This window comes from Telopea speciosissima, chromosome 3 (genome assembly GCF_018873765.1).
Source record: "Telopea speciosissima isolate NSW1024214 ecotype Mountain lineage chromosome 3, Tspe_v1, whole genome shotgun sequence".
NCBI lineage: Eukaryota > Viridiplantae > Streptophyta > Magnoliopsida > Proteales > Proteaceae > Telopea > Telopea speciosissima.
The window spans coordinates 68,083,493-68,110,140 of record NC_057918.1 but is presented as its reverse complement, the minus strand read 5'-3'; the positions used below and the strand labels follow the sequence as shown (position 1 = coordinate 68,110,140).

The 26,648-nt window shown below is 38.5% G+C and overlaps 1 protein-coding gene across 4 annotated transcripts; it reads right to left on the bottom strand.

Annotated features, from left to right (window-relative positions):
* Positions 1–224: 224 nt before the first annotated feature.
* LOC122655508 (myosin-6-like) lies at positions 225–26,344 on the bottom strand. 4 transcript variants are annotated; one of them, XM_043849698.1, is made up of 40 exons: positions 26,071–26,344; positions 24,356–24,484; positions 23,894–24,037; positions 23,317–23,462; positions 23,067–23,223; positions 22,865–22,923; positions 22,607–22,766; positions 21,774–21,923; positions 21,538–21,674; positions 21,317–21,463; positions 21,088–21,189; positions 18,678–18,735; positions 18,470–18,571; positions 16,418–16,455; positions 16,145–16,271; positions 15,859–16,029; positions 15,635–15,766; positions 15,276–15,385; positions 15,124–15,184; positions 13,052–13,229; positions 12,679–12,884; positions 12,415–12,534; positions 11,814–11,912; positions 9,188–9,190; positions 7,375–7,584; positions 5,950–6,089; positions 5,592–5,706; positions 5,470–5,514; positions 5,283–5,366; positions 4,990–5,160; positions 4,132–4,278; positions 3,837–4,019; positions 2,773–2,907; positions 2,547–2,617; positions 2,360–2,459; positions 1,613–1,669; positions 1,433–1,489; positions 1,248–1,328; positions 1,065–1,147; positions 225–987 (listed from the first exon to the last, which is right to left on the bottom strand). In XM_043849698.1, exons 1-40 carry the CDS (start codon positions 26,071–26,073, stop codon positions 873–875), a joined length of 4,533 nt encoding a protein of 1,510 aa, XP_043705633.1. In that variant the 5' UTR covers positions 26,074–26,344; the 3' UTR covers positions 225–872. The 4 variants fall into 4 exon arrangements, with proteins under 4 accessions (XP_043705633.1, XP_043705631.1, XP_043705630.1 ...); XM_043849696.1 differs by lacking the exon at positions 9,188–9,190 and having other exon boundaries at positions 1,248–1,325; positions 1,430–1,489; positions 7,375–7,695; XM_043849695.1 differs by lacking the exon at positions 9,188–9,190 and having other exon boundaries at positions 7,375–7,695.
* Positions 26,345–26,648: the final 304 nt, after the last annotated feature.

The window sequence follows — 26,648 nt, the reverse complement described above, 5'->3', positions numbered from 1 at the left end:
GAATATTATTCATCTAATCAGAACTCATTTAACCCATGAAATCTCCGAGGAACTTATTCATATTCCAACTCCTGAACCTTCACAACACGGCATGTAGAGTGCTAGCCCAGACTGGGAGGCACTACAAGTCCAACAATGACAAAATACAAAAAACATTTGCCATCATTTATGAGAAATCACAGTTCAGTATTTCCATCAAACGCTACAAGAAATGATGAATATTGTTCAACGCATTGAATCGTTTTTCTCCTGATCTTGAAAAGAGCAGGACGTAATGACATTTATTTCCACAATTATAACTCCACTCAAAATTTCAATTTAAGACTGTCTATAAATGGTGCACACAAATCAATCACCAATAAATTTCCCTACAAATGTGTTTCACATATTAACTAATTGCTTTATAAAATGAAAATTGGGAGGAGAGGGAGGGAGAACATTTCCTCCCAGCATACTACAATTACAATATGCCTGCCTCCTAACCTCCCTACCAAAGAATGATTGCCACAGGGGCCCAAAATAACATAAAAAGAAGAATGAAAAACAAAACACCCCCTCCCAAAAAAATAAAAAGATATGCACTTTGACTGAAAGGAAAAACCATCCATGCCCCTCTAGCTACTCTGAATCACCCTAGGAAATTTTACAAAATCTAAATGGAAAGACTAATTTTACAGCCAGGGCATGGATGTGGAGGAAAGGGAGAAAAATATAGTTAAGAATAAAACATATAGGATGTGGATTTACATCACATGAAAGCATCAAGCAGAAGACTGAAGACCTGCTGTCTACCTTGGCAACTCATGGACCAGCCATCTACCTTGGCAAATTATGGAGTAAGGCACAGGGAAAAATGTTCAACATTCCAAGCTTCACTCGTGTAAAAATTGGAAGGCTGGATTCTTGAGAAGTTCTGCTGCAGTTTTTACATCTGAGAAATCCTTCTCTTGTAGAGAACTTGACAAGTCATCTACTGAGAAGGGAATGCTGCATCCAAGGACATGCATCAGTAGGAGTCCATGGTACAATATTTACATAACCATAGAATGGAGGTAAATTTTCACCTGGAATTGTCATCCAACAAAAAGGAATTGCTAACATCACTGTTGGAATCCTCCGTCATTAGTACCCTCATACTAGAAATGACCTGCAGCAAGATTGTAGTCGGAGCTCCGAATTTGGTTAGCATGTGATAAGAAAAACGCATCTTGGATGCAACAGGGGGAATAGTTCACTTTTGGACTTACATTTGGCGACACACTGCGAGTGTTATAGTTGTCATCCCAGTATAGTGTGCAAATTCTATAAAGCTGTTGGACGCTCAAAATCTGAAGACAACAGCCAATCAATGCCGGTGTTGAGAGAGAGAGAGAGAGAGAGAGAGAGAGAGAGAGAGAGAGAGAGAGAGAGAGAGAGAGATAGAGAGGCTTACAGGACAGAGGTCATTGGTAATTTCATCGTATGAAATTCTAGACTTCTGGTGTATAACCTGTAGTAGTTACCAAAAGAGATGCCAAGTCGTATCATATGGCAGAAACTTCAACAATAAAAGAGTATATCCACTATTACCACATTCACAAGGTCATAGATGATGCTTTGGCAGAGTACATACCAAGAATCCAACAGATTGCCTTATCTGCTTAAGTTCGTCCCAAGATGAGCCCGCATACTACAACAAATACAGGTATAAACATGACAAAAATTGAAATATTACATGAAGATCTAATTCAAAATGGAGTGCTTTACTATGCAAATCTTTTTCAGCTTATCAAAATCCATCTAATCACCCTACAAACACAATTCAAATTTATCAACGAAAGAACAGACAACAGTGGTTTTCCCTATCCAAGACAAGATTCTTTAGTGGGTGATTTCATTTACTCAACGCAGGTGTATTTAGTTAAATAATGAATAATTGCATCTCAGTAAAAATTCTGGACAATTCAGTTGATGGTATATGAGCCCAAAATTAAATTAGCAAACATTCTTAAATATTTTACAGGAAATTGTTTGAAAATCAACTCAATAATGTTAAATTTGAACCAAAGGCATATGTTAAAGCTCCTTTTTAATTGGTCATCAAATCTTTTTCAGGAGAAGAAAAGGGATACCACTTCGAAGGTTCCTTATGTGAAGGATCAGAATCAATGCTAGGAACCAAAGGCTAAGGTAGTTATTATTATTTTTTTTTTAATAGTTCCATACCTAGAATTAAATTAGGTTATTGGAGTATCTCATGTATTTTGGGAATTTTTCCCCTTTCCTGACACTAATATACTCTCCAACATTGCATAATCTAGGCTTGGATAGGGATAGAGCATGGCCTGAAAGGTTCACCAATCATATGCATGGAAAGTACCTCTTCTTTTGCCTGGCAACACCATAGCTCCAATTCAGCTAACCCAGCTTTCACATACTCCCCATTACTGAATGTACAACACTCTCGGCGTAGGAGAAGACTGCAGCAGCATAAAGCCACATCCCCGTGTCACCAATTAAGCTTATAACCACCAAAAAGAAAAAGAAGTAACAACATAATTACTTACCTGTTAAAGAGCTGTACATTAATATATGAGAAAATTTGAGTAAAGATCTTCTGGACAAGGACAGGAGGCACCTGGAAAAAGGAACGGCGTAAGATTTTTGTGTTTCTGAAAATAATAGAGTTTCATCCCATCAATATTTCACGTAGAAAAGAATCTTTTTTTTTTTTGGTGGGTGGTGGGTGGGGGGTGGTGAAGGAATGTGTCAGCAATAATAGAAATGACATACAAAGTTCTCTTTCACTATACTGAGAATTGTATTGAGGGACTCAATGATGCTCTGCCAGTGATTGGATGGAGACTTATTATTGCTTAAGGACCGCCCAGATGACCTCAGCACATTTCCCTTCGACGTGCGTGGTGCCTGAAATTTCAAGTTAGCACATGACAAGCATCAAAAGTTTAAGATATTTTCATTCCTCATTTATTCAGTCCATTCTTTACACAAAAACTTTTTTTTTTCTATAATTAGAATAGTTTAATTTTTCATAAAGTAGAAAGACGTGTCCAGACCATAGTTCGAAAACTCGTTGAAATTTCGGATATTTCGGTAGTTTTCGACATGTCCGAGACGAAACAGGATGCAAAACGAAATAAGCACTGTTTCACCGAAATTTTGCTCATTTCATCAAAATTCGATCATTTCGTTTCAATATTTCACTCATTTCGGCCGTTTGCCCCACAAAATGGCCAAGCACAACTCATGGGAAAAAATACACTGTTTCGGCGAAATTTCAATGTTTCGCTCGTCTCGGTCTGACCAAAACGGCGAAACGAAACGCATTCGAACCTTGGTCCAGACTATTAGGGCTGCCCTGATTTGTTCATGAATAGATTCTCAGTTCTCTGGAAACAGCCTCTCTGCGAAAGCAGGGGAACGGCTACGTCCATTATGACCCTCCCCAGACCCTGCAGTGGCGGGAGCCTTGTGCACTGGGTATGCCCTTTTTTTAGATTCTCAGTTCTCACGATCTAAGAAATGACATAATGTCAATGTTCTAAAAGGAGAAAGTATGTCTTTTATCCGAATCCTAATCATTCCTCCCGGTGTTAGCAGTTCCATCCATCAACTCCAAGTACACTCCCTCTGGAAACAGCCTCTTTGTGAAAGCAGGGGTAAGGCTGTGTACATTATGACCCTTCCCAGACCCCACAGTGGCGGGAGCCTCATGCACTGGGTATGCCCTTTGTTTTACATACTTTCAGACAGAACCTACATTGAACTAGAATCACTTGCACAAGATATATTAGAGACAACACTAACTCACTAAGACAACCTGAAGTTCACCATACCTGGATACATAGGGAAAGCAGTGATGACAGTTCCTTCTTGACATTGTCTCTAATAATTCCATATATCTTCTCCACATATGCTGTGAGCTGTTGCTTGAAAAGTAATGCTGGGTATCTGGCCTCAACTCGGCGTACAACATCCAGCCCACCTACATTGAGGTTGGCAGAAGACGAGCGGAACCCCTGTGAAAAATCAATACGACACTTCGTAAGATATGGATCAAGTGCTCCAATAATTTGCAGTGCTGAGTAAAATTGCAACCAAAATCACAAAAGGAAACAATTATATCATTACTTGGGTCATCCTCCCAAATAACGACGTAGCAGGGGGAGGCTTCCGATGTGAAGTTGAACCAGCAGTTTTCAAACTCCGTTGTAGCAAGAACAACAGGACAGATGTATTTGACAGCCAATATGCCATGAGCTCATTGTTATCCTGATTCTGCAATAAAGAAAAAGATTTTCAATAAAAATACAAACATATGACAACCTGGTGGGCCTGGTAATGAAGAAGCGAAAATAGAAAATTCTATAATAAAACTTATGATTCTTAAATGCATACAGCTTCAAATGTTCAGAGGAAACAAAAGAGGAGAAGTGGGGAGGAAGGAGACAGATGACAGATGCAGTCACACATGCATGACAGATAGAAGAGAGTTTATGCTTTCTTAGATAACAACTAAAAGACAAACACATTCTACCAGTAATCAAGAACTAATAAAAATGTATATACACCAATTGGAACTGGCACCTTACTTTAACCATATTCAACACTCGCACCCCGAAAAAATTAATTTCACTCTCCATGGACCTTTGCAGAACTCCATGCCAGAGGAATTGCCAGAAAACAGTCTGCCCTGCTCCTTTCTCATCTTTGAAAGCTGTTTCAGCATAGAGTAGCTTTTGGACAAGACAGGTCCTTCATATTACTTCCATGTAATTTATTTACTTATTTGGTTACTCCCAAGTCATATATTCGTTTTGGAGGGCAAGGGGTTTCACTTTAGACACAACAATGGAGACTTTCTTGGGTACACCCCAAACTAAACACAACGAAACATTCTATTCCGTACCAAGCTATGTTACGTATCATATTATTCAACTCCCACTAAAATATTTTGTTCCATCAAAAGAATACTGGATACTGAATTACCTCAATTGCAGAACCTATCATCAGAATAAGACGATCAAAGACACTGGTCCTTTCGGCTTCAAAAGATTTCCACTGAAGCAGACATTTATATATAGTAAATGCAGCAACTGGCTTTCCTTGACTAAATCCAAGATCTTGCATGACACATTTGATTAGAGCATCAACACTCTCCTGCATCGAAAAATAGAATGTCCAAGGTTAAAACAAATCCACTTATTTACCAAAGGAAGAAAAGGCAACAAAAACAATCATGAAAAATGATGAAGTATATTTCAATACTAGGAAGCACATACATGCTGTCTTTCAATTTGGGATCTCCTCAACTTGCTGTCAGCTTCTGCTCCCAACTTGTTAGTAGGTGTTGCACTCTGTGGTTCCTGCAGGAACAGGTTTTGTTACAATGAATGACATACCATTATACACATCAATATGTCAGACCCAAACTAAAAGACTGATAAAGTGATACAGTTTGTAAATTACATTGGCTCTATTTTCTTCACTCTCGTGATGACCATTTTCCAAACTCTGCGAGGACAAAGTTAACGTAAACAACATAGGGATGAAGAAAAACACAGTCACATATAATTAGGTACAAGTTTTACCTTATTTGTAGGAATAGCTGAATGCTCCGGCATCTTTTTTACAGGTGTACTTGACATGGATTTCTGCCGGAGAATTTGATCCTCAGTTTCCATGTCAGAAAGTTTTTCTTCAAGCCTGCAACAATAATGAATGCCAGGGGGGGATATACATTAATACCAAATAAGTAACTGAAGAAAATTTAACACCATGTATAGACACTAACACTCATATCAGAGTCCTTTCAACATATGAGACCGCAAATTCACTAGGAAAAAATAAAAAAGGCAAAAAATTCAGTCTGTTTGATGTTCATCTGGACAAATAGACTCACTTCAACCTTAATCCAAGTCCAAAAAAAGTACTGTCACTAAAACAAACCTTTGCATTGCAGTCTTCAACTGAATAACTTTTGACTCCGCATCCAAAGCCTGCTTCAACCTTTCTTCACTAAGCTTGTTTGTTTCTTCAAATTTTTTCTCTGTTTCATCAATTTTTTTTTCTAATGTACTCACTAATGCCTGCAAATAGAGATCAGCAAACAAGATAAACATCAATAAATAGCATAACCATGCTGCGGCAAGTGATCTAGAAGAGCTCAGTTGAAATGTTGCTCTAGTAAATACATGAATTAGCATCATCAAGCAACAAACATATCCTACAATTTCAGCAACATTACCTTGAGTTTTTCATTTTCCTCAGTGAGCCTTTCCAACAATGCATTATCGACAACTGAGACCTCCTTGATGATGGGGGCTTGCTCCACTACCTTATTCGCAGCCTCACACTCCTTCAACAGCTGTATTTTGGTTTCTTTGAACTGAAGTTGCGTCACTTCCAAAGCAGATTGCAGTTTCGCATTTTCTTGCATCTTTGCTTCCTCCACATCAACCTAAAAATGAATAGGGAGTACACAAACTATTCATAAGAAAAATCACTAGTTCCAACATATAACTTGATCCAACTGGACAAAGTGTGAAATGCAGTGAGTGTGTGAAGAAGGCTGTAGTTGTGTAGATAAAGAATAGGAAATCCTTTTCTTTGTTCCCTCCCCCTCCCCCTTCTTCTTTTTGGGGCTGGGGGTGTTAAATGAACAAACATAAGCTACAAGTGATAACAACCTATTAAAGGCATAACCATAAAAGTTGAACAGTAGTTTGTGAAAAGTATCAATCATTACCTTGAGTTTTTCGTTTTCCTCAGTGAGCCTTTCCAACAATGCAGTATCGACAACTGGGACCTCCTTGATGATGGGGGCTTGCTCCACTACCTTATTCGCAGCCTCACGTTCCTTCAACAGCTGTATTTTGGTTTCTTTGAGCTGAAGTTGCATCTCTTCCAAAGCAGATTGCAGTTTCGCATTTTCTTGCGTCTTTGCTTCCTCCACGTCAGCCTAAAAATGTACAAGGAGTACACAAACTAGTCATAAGATGTTGGAACCGCTTCCTCTAAAAGGCCGACCTTGTAGGAAAAGGAGGAAACAATGTGTATCATACAGGAGTTCTAACACGGCGGACTATCCAAAGGGGGACACGGGTGGATAAACAATTTCAACATAAGAAAAATCACTAGTTCCAACATATAACTTGATCCAACTGGGCAAAGTGTGAAATACAGTGAGTGTGTGAAGAAGGCTGTAGTTGTGTAGATAAAGAATAGGAAATCCTTTTCTTTGTTCCCTCCCCCCTTCTTCTTTTTGGGGCTGGGGGTGTTAAATGAACAAACATAAGCTACAAGTGATAACGAACTCTTAAAGGCATAACCATAAAAGTTGAACAGTAGTTTGTGAAAAGTATCAATCATTACCTTGAGTTTTTCGTTTTCCTCAGTGAGCCTTTCCAACAATGCATTATCGACAACTGGGACCTCCTTGATGATGGAGGCTTGCTCCACTACCTTATTCGCAGCCTCACGTTCCTTCAACAGCTGTATTTTGGTTTCTTTGAACTGAAGTTGCATCTCTTCCAAAGCAGATTGCAGTTTTGCATTTTCTTGTGTCTTTGCTTCCTCCACGTCCTCACGTTCCTTCAACAGCTGTATTTTGGTTTCTTTGAACTGAAGTTGCATCTCTTCCAAAGCAGATTGCAGTTTCGCATTTTCTTGCGTCTTTGCTTCCTCCACGTCAGCCTAAAAATGTATAAGGAGTACACAAACTATTCATAAGAAAAATCACTAGTTCCAACATATAACTTGATCCAACTGGGTAAAGTGTGAAATGCAGTGAGTGTGTGAAGAAGACTGTAGTAGCGTGGATAAAGAATAGGAAATCCTTTTCTTTGTTCCCTCCCCCCTCCCTCTTCTTCTTTTTGGGGCTGGGGGTGTTAAATGAACAAACATAAGCTACAAGTGATAACGAACTCTTAAAGGCATAGCCATAAAAGTTGAACAGTAGTTTGTGAAAAGTATCAATCATGAGACCATATTTAGTTAGAATTATCATGTCCATTAGTGGGCTGCTCCTAATTATATAGCATCTTGTTTATCTTTCTTACAGCTTGCTTTTTCAAAATACTGATACCCTTTGCTCCCCAAAAATAATGTTCTGAATTAGCCTGTCTAGATATCTTGGTCTTGTACAGAACAGAAACATGATTGACTTCATTATTTTGTCTCTTTGAAGTTATATTACTCCGCTTTGAATTCAAATTTTATTTAAACAGGGAACAAACCCAGAAGCCCCAGAAAACTATAGAAGGAAGGATTCAAAAGAGAGAAGGAACACACAGACCTTGCCTATAAAAAACATTAACGACATAGTTCCAGTTAGATGTATCATGTATCCCATACATCTTTACAAACTGAAAGTCAAAGGACCCAGAAGCCCCAGAAAAATATAGAAGGCATTAAAAGAGAGAAGAAGGTAATACACAGACCTCACGTACAAAAAAGCATTAACAACATGGTTCCAGTTAGATGTATCATGCGTCCCATACATCTTTACAAACTGAAGGTCAAAGGGCAAAGCAATCTTTAGTTCTACCAGGTCTAGCTGCACATGAATCTAAGAGGATTCCTCACCATTGCTCTTTGGTTGTCTAGCTGCCTCATGACTTAAAGGACATATATACACACACAGAGGAGGACCCCTTGGTTAATGTACATGTGTATTTAAATAAGAGGAATGTGGAGACAAAGAAAAGGGCATCATATTTTATATTACATACCTATCATAGCCCAAACTCAGATCAAGAGCCCAAATCAAAAAACTCAAAACCTGCTCCCTGAATGTAGGGAGTGCAATTAAGAGGAGTTCCCACCTTTTAACCAGCAGTGTGGTTTCAATCAGGAACCACAACCTTCCACACTGTCCTGGACACCAACAAGTACATACTTCAATGGAAAACAAAAGCATTTCAATGATCTTGCTGCATTACAGAAACCACCAACCCAAAGCAACTGAAGAGATCCAACAGCATATCCGAAAACTAAGCACAATCCTAACCCGCTAACCCAGGAGGAAAAACGATTGAATTAAATTAAAGGGAAAATGTTCTCTGAGCCAAAATGGTAGAATGGAATCTCCCACGCCCTCCCACCTTATTGACTGTCGGGTGAGGGGAAAAATATCCCAGCCTTTCAATTGGCCGCAGCTGCATTTCTCTCTCTCAATCACTGCTACACCCTCTGCATCTCTCCTCCTCCACCATCACCACCCCATCGCTGCTGTACCTGGTCAGCTCCCCTAATCTGTTGCAGCTAAACTTGAGAATGAGCAGGCTGCAAATAAATCGAAAACTTCTTCCCCAAAATCAGAGGAGAAGTAAGGTTTTGCCAATCAGAATGCTGGGGCCTCTGTTGATCCGGGTTCTTCTCAAGCTGCTGCGAAGACTAGGAATGGGGTTCATACCCGAGAAGAAGTCCAATCCCTTCCACAGCACCCCCTCTGCAGCCCCCTCCTGCACCCTTGCCAGCCACCAGTGGAGACATTGTTTGGGTGTGCCCTATCCGTGATTCAGGTGCTTAGGACCAGGAAGTTTAACTGCAATGACATCTACAGGAAATTCAGGGAGGCCGCAGTGACTGCCAAGACCAAGATGGCTCTGGCCTATAACGGCATCTATGAATAAACAAATAACGGTCTAGTAGGTTCACGGTTTACTATCAGAAATACAGGATAGTTAACAATGGCCCCTTCCATTCATCTTGTAATGCAAGTTGCAAAAATGGCTAAAGCACTTTCAGCAAGAGGGGCCTCATCCTGAGCCATCCATTATGGGAATAATGGCAACACCTCATAGGTGGTTCTGAGTGCATTAACACTCTTCTTCAAGACCACGACAGGTCATCTGACATTATATGACTCAAATTTTGGAGCTCACTGTCAAACTGGTCTGTTGCCAAGCTAAATCACATGCAGACCATCTGGCAAACCTGGGTATTCTTTTGCCTCCATTTGGTCTGGGTTTCTTAACTTCCCCCGATCCAAGTATATCCTCTCTTATTTTCATTTATGTAAAATACGGGTCACTTGGCCTTGACTTATTTCTTTCAAACAGTAAAAGTTTGTTTCTTAAGAAGAACATTTGTAGATCTTGCATGTGATTGGGATTCACTCATACATTGAAAGTACACATCTTAAATCATCAAAATGGGTAAATGATCTGATTAAAGAACAATGAATGATGTTAAGAGGAGACAAAACCTTTTTTACCATAAATGATTACCCTTCAATGATTATCTGTGGTTGAGTTTCACAGTTCTTTTGGTTATATGATGTCATATGATCTAGCTGTTCATATTAGCAGTGCCATCATCGATGAACCAAATCGTCAGATTCCAGCAGTTTTTATAGAGTTTCTGCCTTGCCAGAGAAAAATAGTTGGTATACATTCCTGTGGAGTAGAGACGGGAGATGCAGAAGGGGGAAAGAGAGAGAGGCAGATGCAGGGGGCAGTGGGTTGCAGTGGTGAGCAGGAGAGAGACAGAGGGTGTGGCAGTTGAGAGAGAAATGTAGTGGTGGACTGGTTGAACGGCTGAGATAATTTTTTTCCTCATCCGACAGTCAGTATTCAATAATGCGTGGGAGAATCAATTCTTCCCTGTCGGTTCAAAGAACATTATCCCTATATTAGAAAACAACTTTCACTATGCAACAGGATTCAGATACCCAATGCATAACCAACATTTCCATTCCATTGTGTTCCCACACGGAAATAAAGAGCTACTACATCTACATAGAAGCATAGAAGACAAGGAACAAGAAGAGACAAATTTCCGAAAGACCACAAATTGAAAATATTCCCAATTTGATTTCATACACCATTGCAGATGACAATATCCTTGTTACAACAGCTTATCCCAAAAGCTCAAGCTGTTTGGTAAGGACTAGAACAACACCCCCGCACTTGCAGGCCCGTGCACACACATGGCTCTGCACGTGATACCATCATGTGGCACCAAGGGACACAAAGCGTAGGGGGGCACAACACACAAAATCCCTTACACATACCAGGGATCAAACACTCGACCTCCTGGCTCTGATACCATGTTAGAACTGCTTATCCTAAAAGCTCAAGCCTTTAAGTAAGGACTACAACAATGCACATCAACACACAACAACCCCCTGCATGTGTAGCCCCCCCCCCCCCCCCCGCTCCCCACATACACACACAGCTCTAGTCCTCTACATGTGACACCATCACATGGCACCAAGCGTAGGGGCACATAATGCATAACACAAACCCCTCGCATTTACCAGGGATTGAACACCCGACCTCCTGGCTCTGATACCATGTTACAACTGCTTATCCCAAAAACTCGAGCAGTTAGGTAAGGACTACAACAATGTATATCAGCAATCCTATTATGGAAGAGTTAAGTATGTGCCCTAGAAACACATTTAACTGGTCAAAAAAGGTCAGGCATCAGCAGCACTTTGATGATAAGAAAAACCTTAGAAGTTTTCTTGCAAAAAGAAAAAAAATAGCACATCCAGAATCCCAGGGACAACAAAGGTCAAATATTTCAGCCTCTAGCATGGGATAATCACTGCTTTGACACTAGAGATGCAAACGGGACTATGTTCATACACAACATGACTAGAAAGCAGCTGATCAACGAGATATCACTTGGTTGTTTCTGTGTTTGATTATATAAACAAGGGGAAACTGAATTATATAAGTTGTTTCCTTCCAAAGTAACTACTAAAGTAATAGTGACAATTTTACACCTATAAAAAGAGCAAAACAAAATTAATGGGATAGCGAATTTTATTCATAATAAAAAATAAAAAAATAAAAACCTACCCTCGTGCGCTTCTCCAGTTGCAACCGCCATGTCAGTTCTTCAACTTGCTTTTCCAACTTATTCTTGGCAGCCTGCAGAGCACCGGTTTCTCTTGCCGCCTGTAGACAAACTCATGATAAATCAGATCCAAATCCAAGTTCAAAGCAAGGATAAGGAACAAAAGATTTCACTTCAGCAGGTCATGAAGTTCTAAAATCAAGTGGTGGAATTTAAAAATATGTATATAATTAAGCAGACAGCACTTCCATAAAGTAATAGGTGACTTTCTTTTCTTTTCTTTATCTTGATGAAATTACTGCCACCCCCGAAACTAGCATGTTACTAGGTTAGGCTACAAAAGACTTAAAATTCAAGTACTTCATAAAATGATATCAATTCTAAGTCCCAAACCCTAACCTCGACAACTGAATTAGCATTTTATCACATCCCAATCTATAACTAATAGTAACTGGTTGTGCTATGCTTAATTTGTTCAAGAAAATTACCAAAATATAACAGAAAAATTACTATTATCTGTTAAACATCAATTAAAAGAAAATATGAAAACAATAGCCCATACACCTTCAACTAAGAGGAAATAAAAAGGGAAAAGAAGCTTACTGTTTTAAGTTTCCGTAGTTCTCTTCGAGCAACCTTTCCTCTCCAAGCACATTGAGTGGTCATAGTAGCTTTCATTATCCTCATATAGTGCAGGCGAGCTAAGTATTGCCTGCACCGACTCTGGACCAAAAAATATAAATTTATGTGAATCCTAAATCAGGGCAGTAATAGAAGGGGATAAAACTCTTAGTTGAACAAATAGGCTAAGGAAAACAGGATCAGAAATGTCATGTATAATGCATTCAATCAAAAAAATTGATTTACTTGGATTGTAATTGCTGCCTTTGTCTGTCGTCGGAAGCGAAGTTCATTACGAGCAGCCATCCCACGCATACCAGTTTGAATTGAAATAGCTGATGAGTACAATGCTTTGTATGCTTTCCTAGCAAGATGCAAGCGCAAACCTTTCTGGATTCTTAGACATGCAGCTTCTCTCCGCATGTTTACATAAAGTTGTCTAGCAAGTTCTCCTTCAATCAGAAAAACAAAAAAGCTAATTAGTATTCATACAGCCTCCAAAAAAAATTGAAACCCAATGCTAATCCTTCAGCAGGGATGAATAACAAAGACAACAAATTCCAATGGAAGATGCATTGATCTCTTCAAATATATATATATATAGCACTATTAATCCTACCTCTGCATGCAGCTTGAATCTGTATGATAGAACGCTGCAACACGATGAAGGTTTTCCTAGCTAAGTACGATCGAACATTCCTCTGGATAATGCTTGCAGATCTCCCTAAAACCTCAGCCCTACGGGTATCAAGCTCTGGCATCTGGCCAGCCCTAAGGAACACCTTTGTTTTTCCAATCTGCAATGATCAAAGTAGATCAGTTAAGGAATTAACTTTCCCAAAACCTATCCAGGAGACCTATGTAGAGCAGTACCAAACAGTCTTATCAATAAGCCATATGGTGCATTTCAAGTGATAAACATGCAATATTCGCTTTCTTTTCCTCTTCCTTTGTTTGCCAACTACAAATAATTTAGTAAAAGAAAAAACAATGGGAAAATACCATGAAAGAGATATTATCAAGCCAAAAGAACCTAACAATCTGAAACTTAGGTGGCAAGTGAGAAAATCCAAAGAAAAGTAAATTATATGGATAAGGAACATGCATTCGCTGTAATCTACTCATTTCCGTTTTGACAAAGGTCAAAACGAAATACAGTGTGTAACTCCCCAGGAATACAATGCTTCGTTCGAGATTTTGGTTATGTTTTGCATCACGGTGTTTCATACAAAACGATACAAACCAGTGCTTTAATAAGCATTGTTTCGATCGAAATGGGTTGGAATTTCAACCCATTTCATTAGTTTTGGTGGTTTTTACAGTCAGAAGGGAAAACTTCAAAAAAAAAAAACCCCAAATTTGGTATTTTTGGCCAAATCACGTACATATCTTGGTGGAACAAGGTGTTGGGGACTAATAATGCATCTATAGAGACTATTTGCCGGATTTGAGCAAGATTTGTCCAAGATTCCAAGTTGGAGATATACCCTGTTTCCCAGAATTAATTTTTGCAAAAAAAAAAAGTGGTAAATATTTAGTGGTTGGCCTTCAACTTTATTATATGTTAGACAGCATAGGCCAATCTACGACTTCACAGAGTCGGATTTAATTTCTGTTTATATTTTAAAAAAAAAATTGGTTAAAATTGATTTTCTGGAAACAATTTTTTGAAAAAACAGTAGAGTTAATATACATTGGTTGGGGTGCAATTTTATATATGTTAGACACTGCTGGCCAATCTATGGCTTCACGACAGCAATATTCTAGAGCTTTTGAGGCTCCCCAGAACTCTGTGGTACTGACAAAATCGGAGGAACAGTTGTACTAAACAATTTGTAAGTGTACTATTAAATGGTTTTTCTTTATTCCTAATGCATATTTGAGTTATTTTAACTGAATTCTGTGTGTTCTAGTACTAAATTATGCGTAGAATAGGCTGTATTAGAGTAAGTATCCAGCAGGGTATGGGCGTATACAAGCAATGTAGGGTCCAAAACCAAACTACCATTTTAGTTGTGTTTTTTAGAATCTATAGGTTCCAAAATGTTTAGAGTTGTTTAATTAGGGTTCCCATGAAGTTTTGGGCCAAAATATGGCCATTTGAGCACTGAAATGGTCAAACGAAAATAGTTCCAAAATTTTTCAGGGTCTAAACTGATTTCTCGGATCTTAAATCTACTGATTTTAATCATGTCACTGAAAGCTGCACTACGTCTGAAGAGTGAAAATTGACTTAACCTCCTAGGAAGCCAATATGAACTAGTTCTATTTCAAAATTTTGAAACTCGAGTTTTGCCCTCATTCGTTGCTCTTGATATATGAGAGGGTGGGGGTGAAGTTACTTTAAATTTCTTAAATATATAACTGACTGGAAAAATTATAAATGAAACTAACTGAAAAGTTGCCTGAGCAGATTCAAATAAAAAAAAACATAACAAGAAATGTAGCCCTAATAGAATAAAGAGTGTACCCAGTGCACGAGGCTCCTGCCACTGCGGGGTCTGGGGAGGGTCATAATGTACGCAGCCTTACCCCTGCTTTCGCAGAGAAGCTGTTTCCAAACTCGAACCCGTGACCACTTGGTCACAATGGAGAAACCTTACTATTGACAAGAAATGTAGCCCTAATAGAATATATTTGGGGGAAGAAAAAGTAACAATCTCCAACTAAAATATAATTAATTGTCATTACCTGATAACCTTTAAGGTTCACCTTCTCCAGCAGCTTCCTAGTAGCAGCAATCTCATCACAGCTACCATGAAATTAAAAGAGAATCAACACCTTTGAAGAATAGACATGATTAACCAATACTTGCCTCAAATATTAACAAAATTGCCAGTTACCTGCCATCTAAAACCTGAGGGGCAAGGATGCCAAAACGACTTAGAAATTCACAAAATGTTCTTTTAGTAGGATATCCTGCACAACTTATCCTAATTGCTTCCATGACACCCTGAAATAGAAAAAATGAAAACATTTATTTGGTGGTATTAAAAAAAGAGCAAACCAACCAAAATATAAAAAGGGAGAGGGGGTTGGGCCTGCCACTTGCTTTCCTGGAGCTAGCGGCTGTGCCCAATGGAAAAGGTGGGGATGGGGAGGGCAGGGGGTCATTTCCATAGGGGTTGGGAGAGAGACAGACTCAGGCCAGGCACAGCACCGGCGTGCTCAGCCTATACCAATATAAAAATTGTAGTCTTACCCCACACCGAAGTTGTTGTAGAGCATTACTGTTCTCAAAAATAGCTGGCTTCAGAAGATTATTGGGCTTCACACAGCGAATGTAGTGTGGCTCAGTTGCACTCAGAGTTTCAACCAAAGCTTGCAGTTGTTGCTAATTAAATATATGCAAAGATTTAATTACTCAAGAGTCTACCAAGGGAACATGTAAGCATTAACAATCAAATAGTGAAAATATCGTCATACCTTAAACCGTGAACCAATTGATGAGAACTTCGATGATTTAGATGACTCCTCAGCCAGAGGTGGGAACAAACCTGAGACAAATGAACACTTAGAAGCACCCAAAAGTGCTTGATGCTCGGCAACAACATAATCTTTGTTCTTGTCCAGGAACAACTCCGTTTGATAAGTGACCTGAAAAATAAGAGAAATCAATATCCATGAAGGAGATTCACTTTTTCCACTTTTAGGTACAATGATATGACTGACAAATTAACTACAAGCAGCAGCATGATTGCAGGATACTTACATCACCAGCATAATGACAGATGGTGAAGTCAGATGGGGACAATTTTGGCTTGCTGAAGCGTTTATGGTTTCTGAATGTCTGGTACAGCTTTTGGGCAAAAGTTTCATGTGTCGATCTTGGAAACATACTACAAAAACATAAGCCACAGCTAACTCACAATCTCACCATCTCAAACCAAATTATAACACAACAGTTCACTAACCGTAAAAATTTAAATTTGTTAACATACAAATGAAATAGTACAATTGCTAATGCGTCATGGATTAAACATACCAAGCCTCATCCAGAAGAGCAATGATGCCACCAGGTTTCTGGAAGCCACAAAAAGGAAATATTAGAAAGACTGTAAATTAACAACTAATTACATATTGAAACCATTGACAACCACATCAAAAACTGATGCATATCATTAACCAATACTTTGTGGAACTTTTAACCGATATTAATGCACAATGAAAAGGTATCTGTACCTTTCGACGTTTAAAAGGGAAAGAATAATAAATAGCTACAGAATAAAAATCTCCACATTGAACACATTTAGAACTTGCCAAAGTTCAACCATAAACCACCAGTTCAATGACTCCTGAGAACGGGAATCCAAGTATTGACAATTAAGACTGTAACAGAATGAAGAGACCTCTGTGGAATTCACATTCGCTGAATCAATGAGGAGAGAACATGACAAAGCTACTTGTAACACCATGCTAAAGAGAACTCATTAAAATTTCTCCTGCTCCAATTGAGCTTTCATGTGTTCATTCAATAACCCAGGCCACTAAAGTAAAGCTGGAATGTTTAGTATAGTGAAGGCAGAATGAAGAGACCTCTGTGGAATTCACATTTGCTGAATCAATGAGGAGAGAACATGACAAATGCTACTTGTAACACCATGCTATGAAAGAACTCATTAAAATTCCTCCTGCTCCATTTGAGCTTTCATGTGTTCACTCAATAACCCAGGCCACTCAAGTAAAGCTGGAATGTTTAGTATAGTGAAGGCAGAACAACTTATGCTTATGCATACTTGTAACCGAATGGAATTATTCAGTCAAACAAATCCAAAGCACTGCATTGGAATTTCTTCAAAAGTTGCGACTCACCAAAAGCCTTGGTTTATCTACTGTTTAGTTGTAGAGTGACTCAAGCAATGCTATTTAAAGCAGGAAAGAAAGTCTTGGTGGTTAAGGAAATGTTCAATATGGGATTCTGAAAATGATGCATGTCACAGGCTTTAGGTGAAGAAATAAAAAGCATTTGCCAAGACTTGCCATTTGGGAGACCTGTGGGTCCATGTCATAGCGTGATCCAAAACCCACCCTCAACAGTCATTTTTCAGCCCCAAACAAACAAGGAAGCGGCGTAAGAAGTGAGTTAACAGTCACCAGAAATTACATCAATGCCACTAGATTCTATTGCAGTGAGTATTCTTGTAATCTTATGGAAGTTTATACATACGTTTTAACCACTTCCCATGCTCATTTTTCAGATTGAAATTTGACCCATGAGATGGATGTAAGATCCTCCATCACATGGAACCACCCACATCCATCCATGTATGCCACCTGGCAAGCTTTATATCAAGCCAAATCAAGCTACAATAAAAAGGCCTATTCTGTTTCCCTCCAGCCACCAGTTGGTAGAATAACTTTCTGAATCAGTTTGAAAGTCCTCAAAATTAGGGGAAGAAAGAAAAAAGTAAGGGCCAGGGGAACTGGTAGAGGGACATGGAGGTTATTGGACCATAGCAGACAGCCTACTCCTGCAGAAATCAAATTCATTAAATATTTTCAGATCTTTGAAAATAATCGAGACAAAAAACATCTTTGAGGATGCATGGAGCCCTTGCACAAGAATTTTTCATGTCATATGACTCATATGAAGGCAGTCTTGATACCGAAAGTCTGACAAAGAAAAGAATAAAGGACAGGGAAATTTTGGTGTTATAGAACTTGCAAGCCACAGATGCTGGACTTTTAGCTACTTCCATTGGTAGCTAAAAAGCAGTTTTAATCAAGACAAATACATGCTAAAGAACTTAACAGTTGATAAAAATAAAATAGCTTCCCCTTAAACAATTTATTAACTTTTTTCCTGGAACAAAATGGCTAAAGAAGATTAACTGCTCAACAGTTCCACTGGACTTTCATTTATATATCTTCTAAATCATATTCACTTTCTTTTTGGCCCCTGGATTAAAATCAATATATAGAACCCAAATCACTATTGCTGCAAGTTAGAAAGTGAAATTCCTTTTCCTTTTTTTTTTTTTTGGGGGGGGGGGGGTTGAGGGGGAGGGAAGGGAAGAGAGGGAGACAAAATATAAACCTTTTCAATGAGATCCAGAACATCCTGATTGTCAATGAATTCTATATAACTCCAATCAATTTCTTCTTTCGTATACTCTTCTTGCTCCATTTTAAAAACATGCTGTCAAAGCAACACATTAATGATACATTGACATTACTTCAAGCTTAAGAAAAAATAGAATGTCAAAGAAATGATTAGAAAAAAGAGAAGATTTCTATATAAAGACCTGGTTGAAATGTTGCTGCAGTTTCTCATTTGTCAAATTGATACAGAATTGCTCAAAGCTGCATACGACCAACCAATGTTTTAGAAATCAATAAACCATCATATTTTCCAGTCTTGACAATCTAAATAAACACATAACCCAAAGGTCTCAACTTGTCAATACATTTTTAGTATAGTATTTAATGTTCAAAAGAGCATTTTTTTTGGCTTCCCATCCATATGAAAAAATGTATGATGAATGTTAAGAATGCTCCAGCACCTAACCTTAATGTAGAAGGGGTTCAGTTAAGAACCACTCTACAGTAGGATCGATAAACCCATAAACCCAAAATAGAAACACAAGGCAGAATTAGAAAGTATATGAAATCAACCAAACCAGCCAAAGGAATTCTCCCAGCTTTGGATCAAATGATGCTTGTATAGGGTAGAAACACTGCTGAAAGTTTCAATTGATTCTGATGGTTGAGCTGGAAGATATGACAGCAAATCCCAAAATAGAAGCTAATTCTCTGCAGGCCAAACCAGCCATGTGACGGTGATCAAACTTGGATTGAGTGTAGGATCCATGGAGAGAGGGCTCTGCTGTTAGTTTGATGAAGTTCTGATGGGTAGAAGTGAAGTTATGGGGGTGGAATGAAAACAGAAGGTGCAGCCAAAGGACTTATGGAGATGCAGCCACAGCCCCAGTCGAAGGCACACCCAGTAGCAGCAATCACAATGAGGAAAGGATGTCTCCAGCAACACCCGATTGGTTTTCTGGATGGTTGGGCAGTCTCAATATCACAGCAGTATTCAGAGATAGATGGAGAGAAAGAGAAGATGGAGAAGATAGGACATAGAACGTTGGAGGGATAGATGGATTTAGCTCTCCCAGCAAGGCCCCTTCAGCCCTTCAAGCTTCACAATCAAACTTGAGAATAACCATGCTTGCAGCAGGAAAATAACTTTCATTCAACTGAGATAAATAATCGTGGGGAATGGTTACAACAGCCTTACAACCAATAGAGAGCAAGACTAGCTCCTCAAGAAAAAGAGAAAATAGAAACCTAATGAAAAAAGAAACTAGGCTTTTTATAGTTCAGCCAACACGCAAGGAACAAAATTAGAAACTAAAAAATATAAACTGAGTCTAATTAAAAAAAGAAACTTAAGTCTACTTTCTAAATCTAAAATTAGAAACTAAACTAAACTTCTAAATCCCCACACATAGACAAAATTGACCCTTCTAAAAAGTCTTCAGATGATCTGGTCTTGGGCCCCACAGGATCTTCTAATAATATTCCACCAAGGCAAAATAAGGGGTTGTGGCACTGTTCACGTGAACAGTAACATGAACAGTATTTTGGCCTCTTTATCTTCATGTTTTGTCCTACATCAGACCCTCTCTTATTGCTCATTTTCATTTTAGTGCTAAATAATCTTAATAAGGACACAACTGGAATCAATATTATCAGGTACATGCTTCCTCACATTTAGCAGAGCCAATAATAGGTTTCTCCCATTAATAGTAGCCTCATTGAAAAACATCAAGATGTACATAAATATCAAGTTCTGAAGGACATATTTGGTAGCTATGTCTTTTGCCGAAATCTTGGGTTTCGTTCTCTTGAGAATAGGATAAGCATTGTTTCTTCTTACCATTCAATTCAAATGGATGAAAAGACCTCAACTCATTCACGTTAATAAAGTCAATGTTTTCAAATCTTTTACCATAATTTAGCGCATGCAACGAATTTCAATACACATTTCTCCTCGGAGCTCAGAAAGAAGATATGGAACCCTAATCCATAGGTTATTTTCAATTCAAATCCATAGGTTATAATTAAGATGAGTTTATGGATGTTAAATTCCTATCGGTTGCCCTGGCAGGGTGGGGACAGAGAGGCCTGCAGACTAGTAATTCCATTATTTGCTGGGCTGGGTCACAAGGCTCTGGTAGAAGTCCCACTTTTGCACGGTCACAGGAGAGGTGGACTGGAGTCTGTCCTATCTTCCATCATCTGTGCATAAGTTGGCTACCCTCAGACACAAGCTCGCATCTTCATGCATGTAGACTAAGCCTTTACCATCACACAAGGTGGCGGCTCCAATTTATGGGACAGATAAAAACTCACAATACTACAAATACACACTCCATAGCAGTCCCAAAATTGTCAGCCCAACACCCTAGATAACCAGCACCACAAACAATGCTGCTTGCATAATGGTATGTCTACTTAGGTATTATTTCAATTACAGAACCTCAAAAACCCATTGGATCGAAAGAAAATTGGCATAGTGACTACAGAAGCTCCAGAGTCACTGATCACAAGATAAAATGCCCTTCCATCAAACACAAAGGGTTTTTGTGCTGTTCCCCGCAAAATATTGACCCCTCAAAATGAGAAACAAAAAGCGTACCAGTTAAGCACCTGTTTGTCTTGAAACTCTCAAATCCATATATATCCAGCACTCCAATTAAGAATTTTGAATGTGGATCTTGACCAATTGAACTATTGATCTTATTCACAAGCCTGTAGCAAAAAATCAAAGTAGGACAAAGATATGAGTAACACCGAGACCTAACAAAATCATGTCGAAACATATTTACAAATACTCTCTCCCCAGAATGACAACTCCTGAAAAAGGATTGAAACATACCAATCAAATAATCTTGAATACACAATCTTGGCCAAAGCATCTCTACTGAGGGCTGCAGAGTCTGGATCAAGGCATTTAGTTATAGTCTCATCACGAGTTACAATAACGCGCTTGCAAAAGGAGTCTTCAAGAGCCTTTGCGTCACACCTAAACAGAACTTATAGATTAGTGCACATCCATGCATACACTATTTAATAAGCATATGTATTCAGTTCATTTACATGAAAAGCTCAGCCGCAGTTCTTAGATGGAACCAAGATTTCTCATCTTTGGGTTCAGATGAATCAGCCTCTTCCCCCTTTTTAAATTCTATATTCCCCAAATGGAGGACTGCAGCCACAACTCGGAAAATGGCATCCTATGAAATTAAAAGGAAAATTAAACAGAAATATGTTAGAAAAGTTAACATTCTCAGGAGTGAAATCTGCCAATAGAAGGATTCGCTAGAAAATAGCACCTGTTCGTCAGAGCTAATTCCAACCACTTCCATTGCCCTTCTAGTTGCAAGGTATTCCTTTGCATCATCTACTCCATCCAACTCATAGCAATTCGTTTGATTCAGATAATGGAATGTTCTTGGATTTCCCAATTTGAACCTCTCAACATCCTGTCAACAGACAAAAGAAAAGGAAACACAGAGAAAAAAGATACCACACATTTAGAGGCCTAACTGAAGAGATTGCCAGCAATGAACTCATTAAATTCTAGAAAGAGAAAGAAAGAAACAGCAGGCAAACCAATGAGAAATGGAAGATTCTGATGTGGCAAAACAATGCTGCCAGGAGAAATTCTAATAACAATAGACAAAAATGAATATGAAATATTACAAGCAAAGTGCTTTCCCTACACCAACTATAACAGTCTTAGGCCAACTGTGGTTCTAATGCAAGAAGACCTACAATAGGAGGAAATTAGCTTACAATGCAACAACACAGGTGCTGATACTAGAGAGTGCAAGCAATCAGTGATATTAAGGTAGTTTACTTCATTATCAGTGTCACAAACCCTATGTATGCATACCTTGTCAATCTAATTCAGATTTCAGCCACCAGGCCAAAGCATAGATTAATGATAGCTACAGTCAAATTTAAATCAGTGATCTGAAACTATATCCATAATAAATTCTCATTATTGTGTCGGAAGTGATTGGAAATGACTAATAAGATACCATACAAAAGAGGGCAAATATCATGGTCATAAGAAATAAATGCCAAACGGCTAAACAAGAATCAACAACACCTGATTTCTGAGTGATGAAATATACATAAGGGCAGGACAGAGACCAATTACCTCTGGTGGAGCAGCACACAACATGTAGAAACAGTGGTAATTTCTCTCAGGATCAGACACTTGACAAACACGTGATCGCTCAAGCAAGTAAGTTCTGATCGCAGCTCCAGAAATCCGCCCCTGTTGGTCAAACTGAATCTCCACAAACTTGCCAAAACGACTGCAATTGTCAAAAATGTTTGTATTAACATAATTAGAAGGAAAACACGATAAGCATTTTGCATTAGAAGAGAACTTTGTAATAGAAGGTCCTCCAACCTTGAGTTATTGTTTCTCACAGTCTTTGCATTACCAAATGCTTCAAGAACAGGATTGGACTACCAAAAGGAGAGAAAAGACGAGACAGAACAGAAATTGACAGCATCAGTAGTTTGTTTGTGCTAACCATCCAGATAGAAGTAGAAGTATCAGAAAAACAATTCAAAATGATTTGGGCTGTATAAGACTATACAAAAATTACCTCTAATACTTTTTGTTCCACACTCCGCCCCTCAGCTGCAGCTCTCCCTCCCATGTAGGCAAGATAGCGCATAAGCATTTTAGTGCTTTCAGTTTTACCAGCACCACTTTCTCCACTAACTAGAATGGCTTGGCTAATCCCCTCATTGATCATCTGTCTGCACCACAATGGTAATGTTCTCTCATTGGGAAAAATGAGATATCATCTGCACAACTTAAGCCCAAACCAAAGACGAAGTATGGCAGTTTACCTGTATGCAGCATCTGCAACAGCGAAGGGATGAGGGCTAAGTTCACCAAAAGCTGCCCCCTTATACTGTTCCATCATATGGCTGTCATACAGGTGAGGTAATCTTCTAAAGGGGTTCACAGCAATCAATATACTTCCAGTATAAGTCTGGAACAATATAGTTGGATTAGCTTCAATAACTAAAGTTCAATCAATCACATATACAAGGACCACTGAGAATGTTAACACCCATTAACATGTATTATCAAGAGCACAGTTATTCACAATAACGTGCACACATGTTGATGATAAGAACTCAGTTCACTTAAAATAGAACCACTGAACACTGAGGAAATGCTAAATTCATTCATGGTTCAAAATTTCAACCGAATTTCCAAATTTTGGCAACCTATTTCGATTTGAACATTACTTGAAACGATATAGCATACAAATTGAGGGATCTTCAATGTTTCGATTTGTAATTTTTTTAATCATTTTGGCCATTTCAGTGATATGTTTCGGTCCCAACCAATGTCGAAATCACAGTCGAAACCGAAATCTTTAAACTTAAATCCACTAATCCTCCGATAAGTACTTACATAAATTTCATTTATATCATATCTAGATCTTAAATTTTGAAGGACGCCTGGTTCATGCAAATATGCGAGTTTTGTCATATCATCCACACCACATGGCGGTGCTTCAGCATCTTTGGGGTAGACATCGGATCTATTGACAACAACCTGCAATCAACAAAGGACCCAGTTCCATGTATACAGGTCAGAATGAGAGTGTTTCTGGAACAAAAGTAAAAGTAAATAAAGAACATTCAAGGTTAAATTCCCACTGATTCCCAGAAACCCAAAGCAATGAACACAACTACCAAATCATAGCATATAAAAATTAAATACAAAAATAAAATTGCTCCCTTCAAACCTAATGAAAAAAATGTGTATAACAAGAAAAGAGCAATAAACACCTACACACACATACACATATAGCAACAAACATCATCAATTTCTAACAATTTTATGAACAAGAGCCTTATTGAGAGCACTCACCGTTTTCCCTGATGTGCAGCTGACCGTAATTTCTTCATCATTGATATCTAAAACCTCCCCATCTATCCAAGCTACATCAGGGTCCTCCACCCAAACAAAAGACCCAACAACAATATTGACAGGAGCAGCCTGCAGCCAATGGAGTTGAAAGGTTACTAATCCATCAAGTAGAATTACATCTCATAGAAAGAACCATCAAAAACAAATGTTATTCAAACATGACAAATTATGTGAACGTAGATAATCAGTGATAACATCAAAAAGTTTGAAGGCAACTTCCAAAAACCACTGGAACTATGTGAAAAGTAAATAGACAAGTATACAACTGGGCCTGTTGCACAATAAAAAAACACAGCCATACACATGCCAATACTGAGACAAGTTCTGGTAATTGCAATACAACAAGACTACTATATTCACGATTCAACTACCATACTTACATACCCATAGACTCAAAATGTTCCAACTTCCATAACCAGAAAAAAATAAATGTTTCTTAACACATGAAGTAAGCTCAGCATGCCCAGGGTGAATATTTATTAGAAATCACTTAAAGCAGGAATTACTGATCTACAGAAGTTGAATATACTGAAAACCGAAAGACAATTGTGAAGATACATCTTGTAGAAAAATAATACATATACCATCACGAAGACAACATAATCAGAGCTATTCAGTATATACTGAAGTTCCATTTGTTTGTTCCCGTATTCCCCCACCCCCTTTTCTTCATAGTATTTAATTTAGGAAGCAATCACAAACGTGAAGATGGGTTACAAAACCACATCCCTGTGTGGAACTAGTTTAATTGATTAAATGTAGTGGAAGAAGTTTCATCTAACCTTGTAGACAAAATTTAGCCTCTTCAAAATATGAACTGTAAAGCCAGTCGCTAATTTATGGAGTCCGAATGAAGCAGCACATTGTACCCATTGAGAATTATTTACACAAGGATTTAATAGAGATTGCCAAAAAAATAAAATGAAGGGAGAACCCTTTCTATGCTAAGAAGTCATCTTTGCTGTTTCATTTGGACCAATAGTTAAGCGGTTCTGACTAAAGCAATTGTGACTAAATGAACTTGAACTTAAACTTAATTATATCTCAAAGTGAATGACAGCAGGAAACAAAGAACTCAACAACTCCATGATATGCTTTACCATCTTCAGGTAAACATGTCGAGTTTCCAATAAGCTCCTGAGGTAATCATTTACAGTGAACTAAGACCACTAATAAAACCATTTTCTTTCCTCGTTACAAATGAGGCTAGTGATTTTCTTTTTGTTTTCCATTTTCTCCTTTCCCTTCTGGTTGAGGGAAGGAGTTTCTGCTGATTTGAATGCACACGTGGATCCAATAAAAATTCAAACTCTCCAGCAATACATTCTCAAATAGCTTCTTCATTGAGAGGAAATGATAGGTGGAATCCTCCAGCCTTGCCAGTATATCCAAATGGACATCTCGATAACCAGTAAATCTGGTGGTTTTCAGTTTGGTTAGAATAAACGGCACCAAATAGACAACATAAAACTTACACCTCCATTTATCTCAATATAAACTTCCAAACTTCCCAAAACCGTGGACAGATACCGGGACCAGAATCACAAATGGATCCGAAAAATAAAAAATACCAATTATCAGCAAATTACATTCCACCAATCCAAGTGAGACAAAATCTCAACAAAAATTCCAAAATAAAATATAGAAAATCATACCATTTTCACAGAGCTCGATCTGAACGGCTTCTCGATCTACCCCAGAATTCCTTCAACGAAGACCATCCAATGCCCCTCAAAAAATCGACTCTTTTCCACCAACACAGCAGAATGGCGTCAACAAGATCCAATTTTTTCACTCAGAACCACTTTTTTTCAACCCTAATCCTCCTCTGCTTCACCCTATTCAATCAAACGAGCAGGGCTTATCTTCTCTTCTTAAGTTCCCCTGTGGTTTCGCTTCTCTTCTCTTCTCTTCTGTAATATTAATCAAAATAAAGGAATCAAAAAGGGTATTTTGTTCGAAGGGTTTAACGGCAGCAAACGGCGATGGTGATGATGCAGTGAGTTAATATCATATGTGAAGTGTTGCAGAGGCCTCTCCTCTTTCACAGAGAGGTTGGTTTGTGTGTTTGGTATATAGATTTATAAGAAGAAAGCCTTCCAACACTTCACCTTCACCAGCCCGATTGCCGTGAAACCGGTCTGTGTGAAGAAGATGAAAACCCTTTTGCTCTTTGCTGCTCTCTCTGCTCTGCTACAAATCTATCTTTCTCTTTCCTTCATCCTTCCGTCTT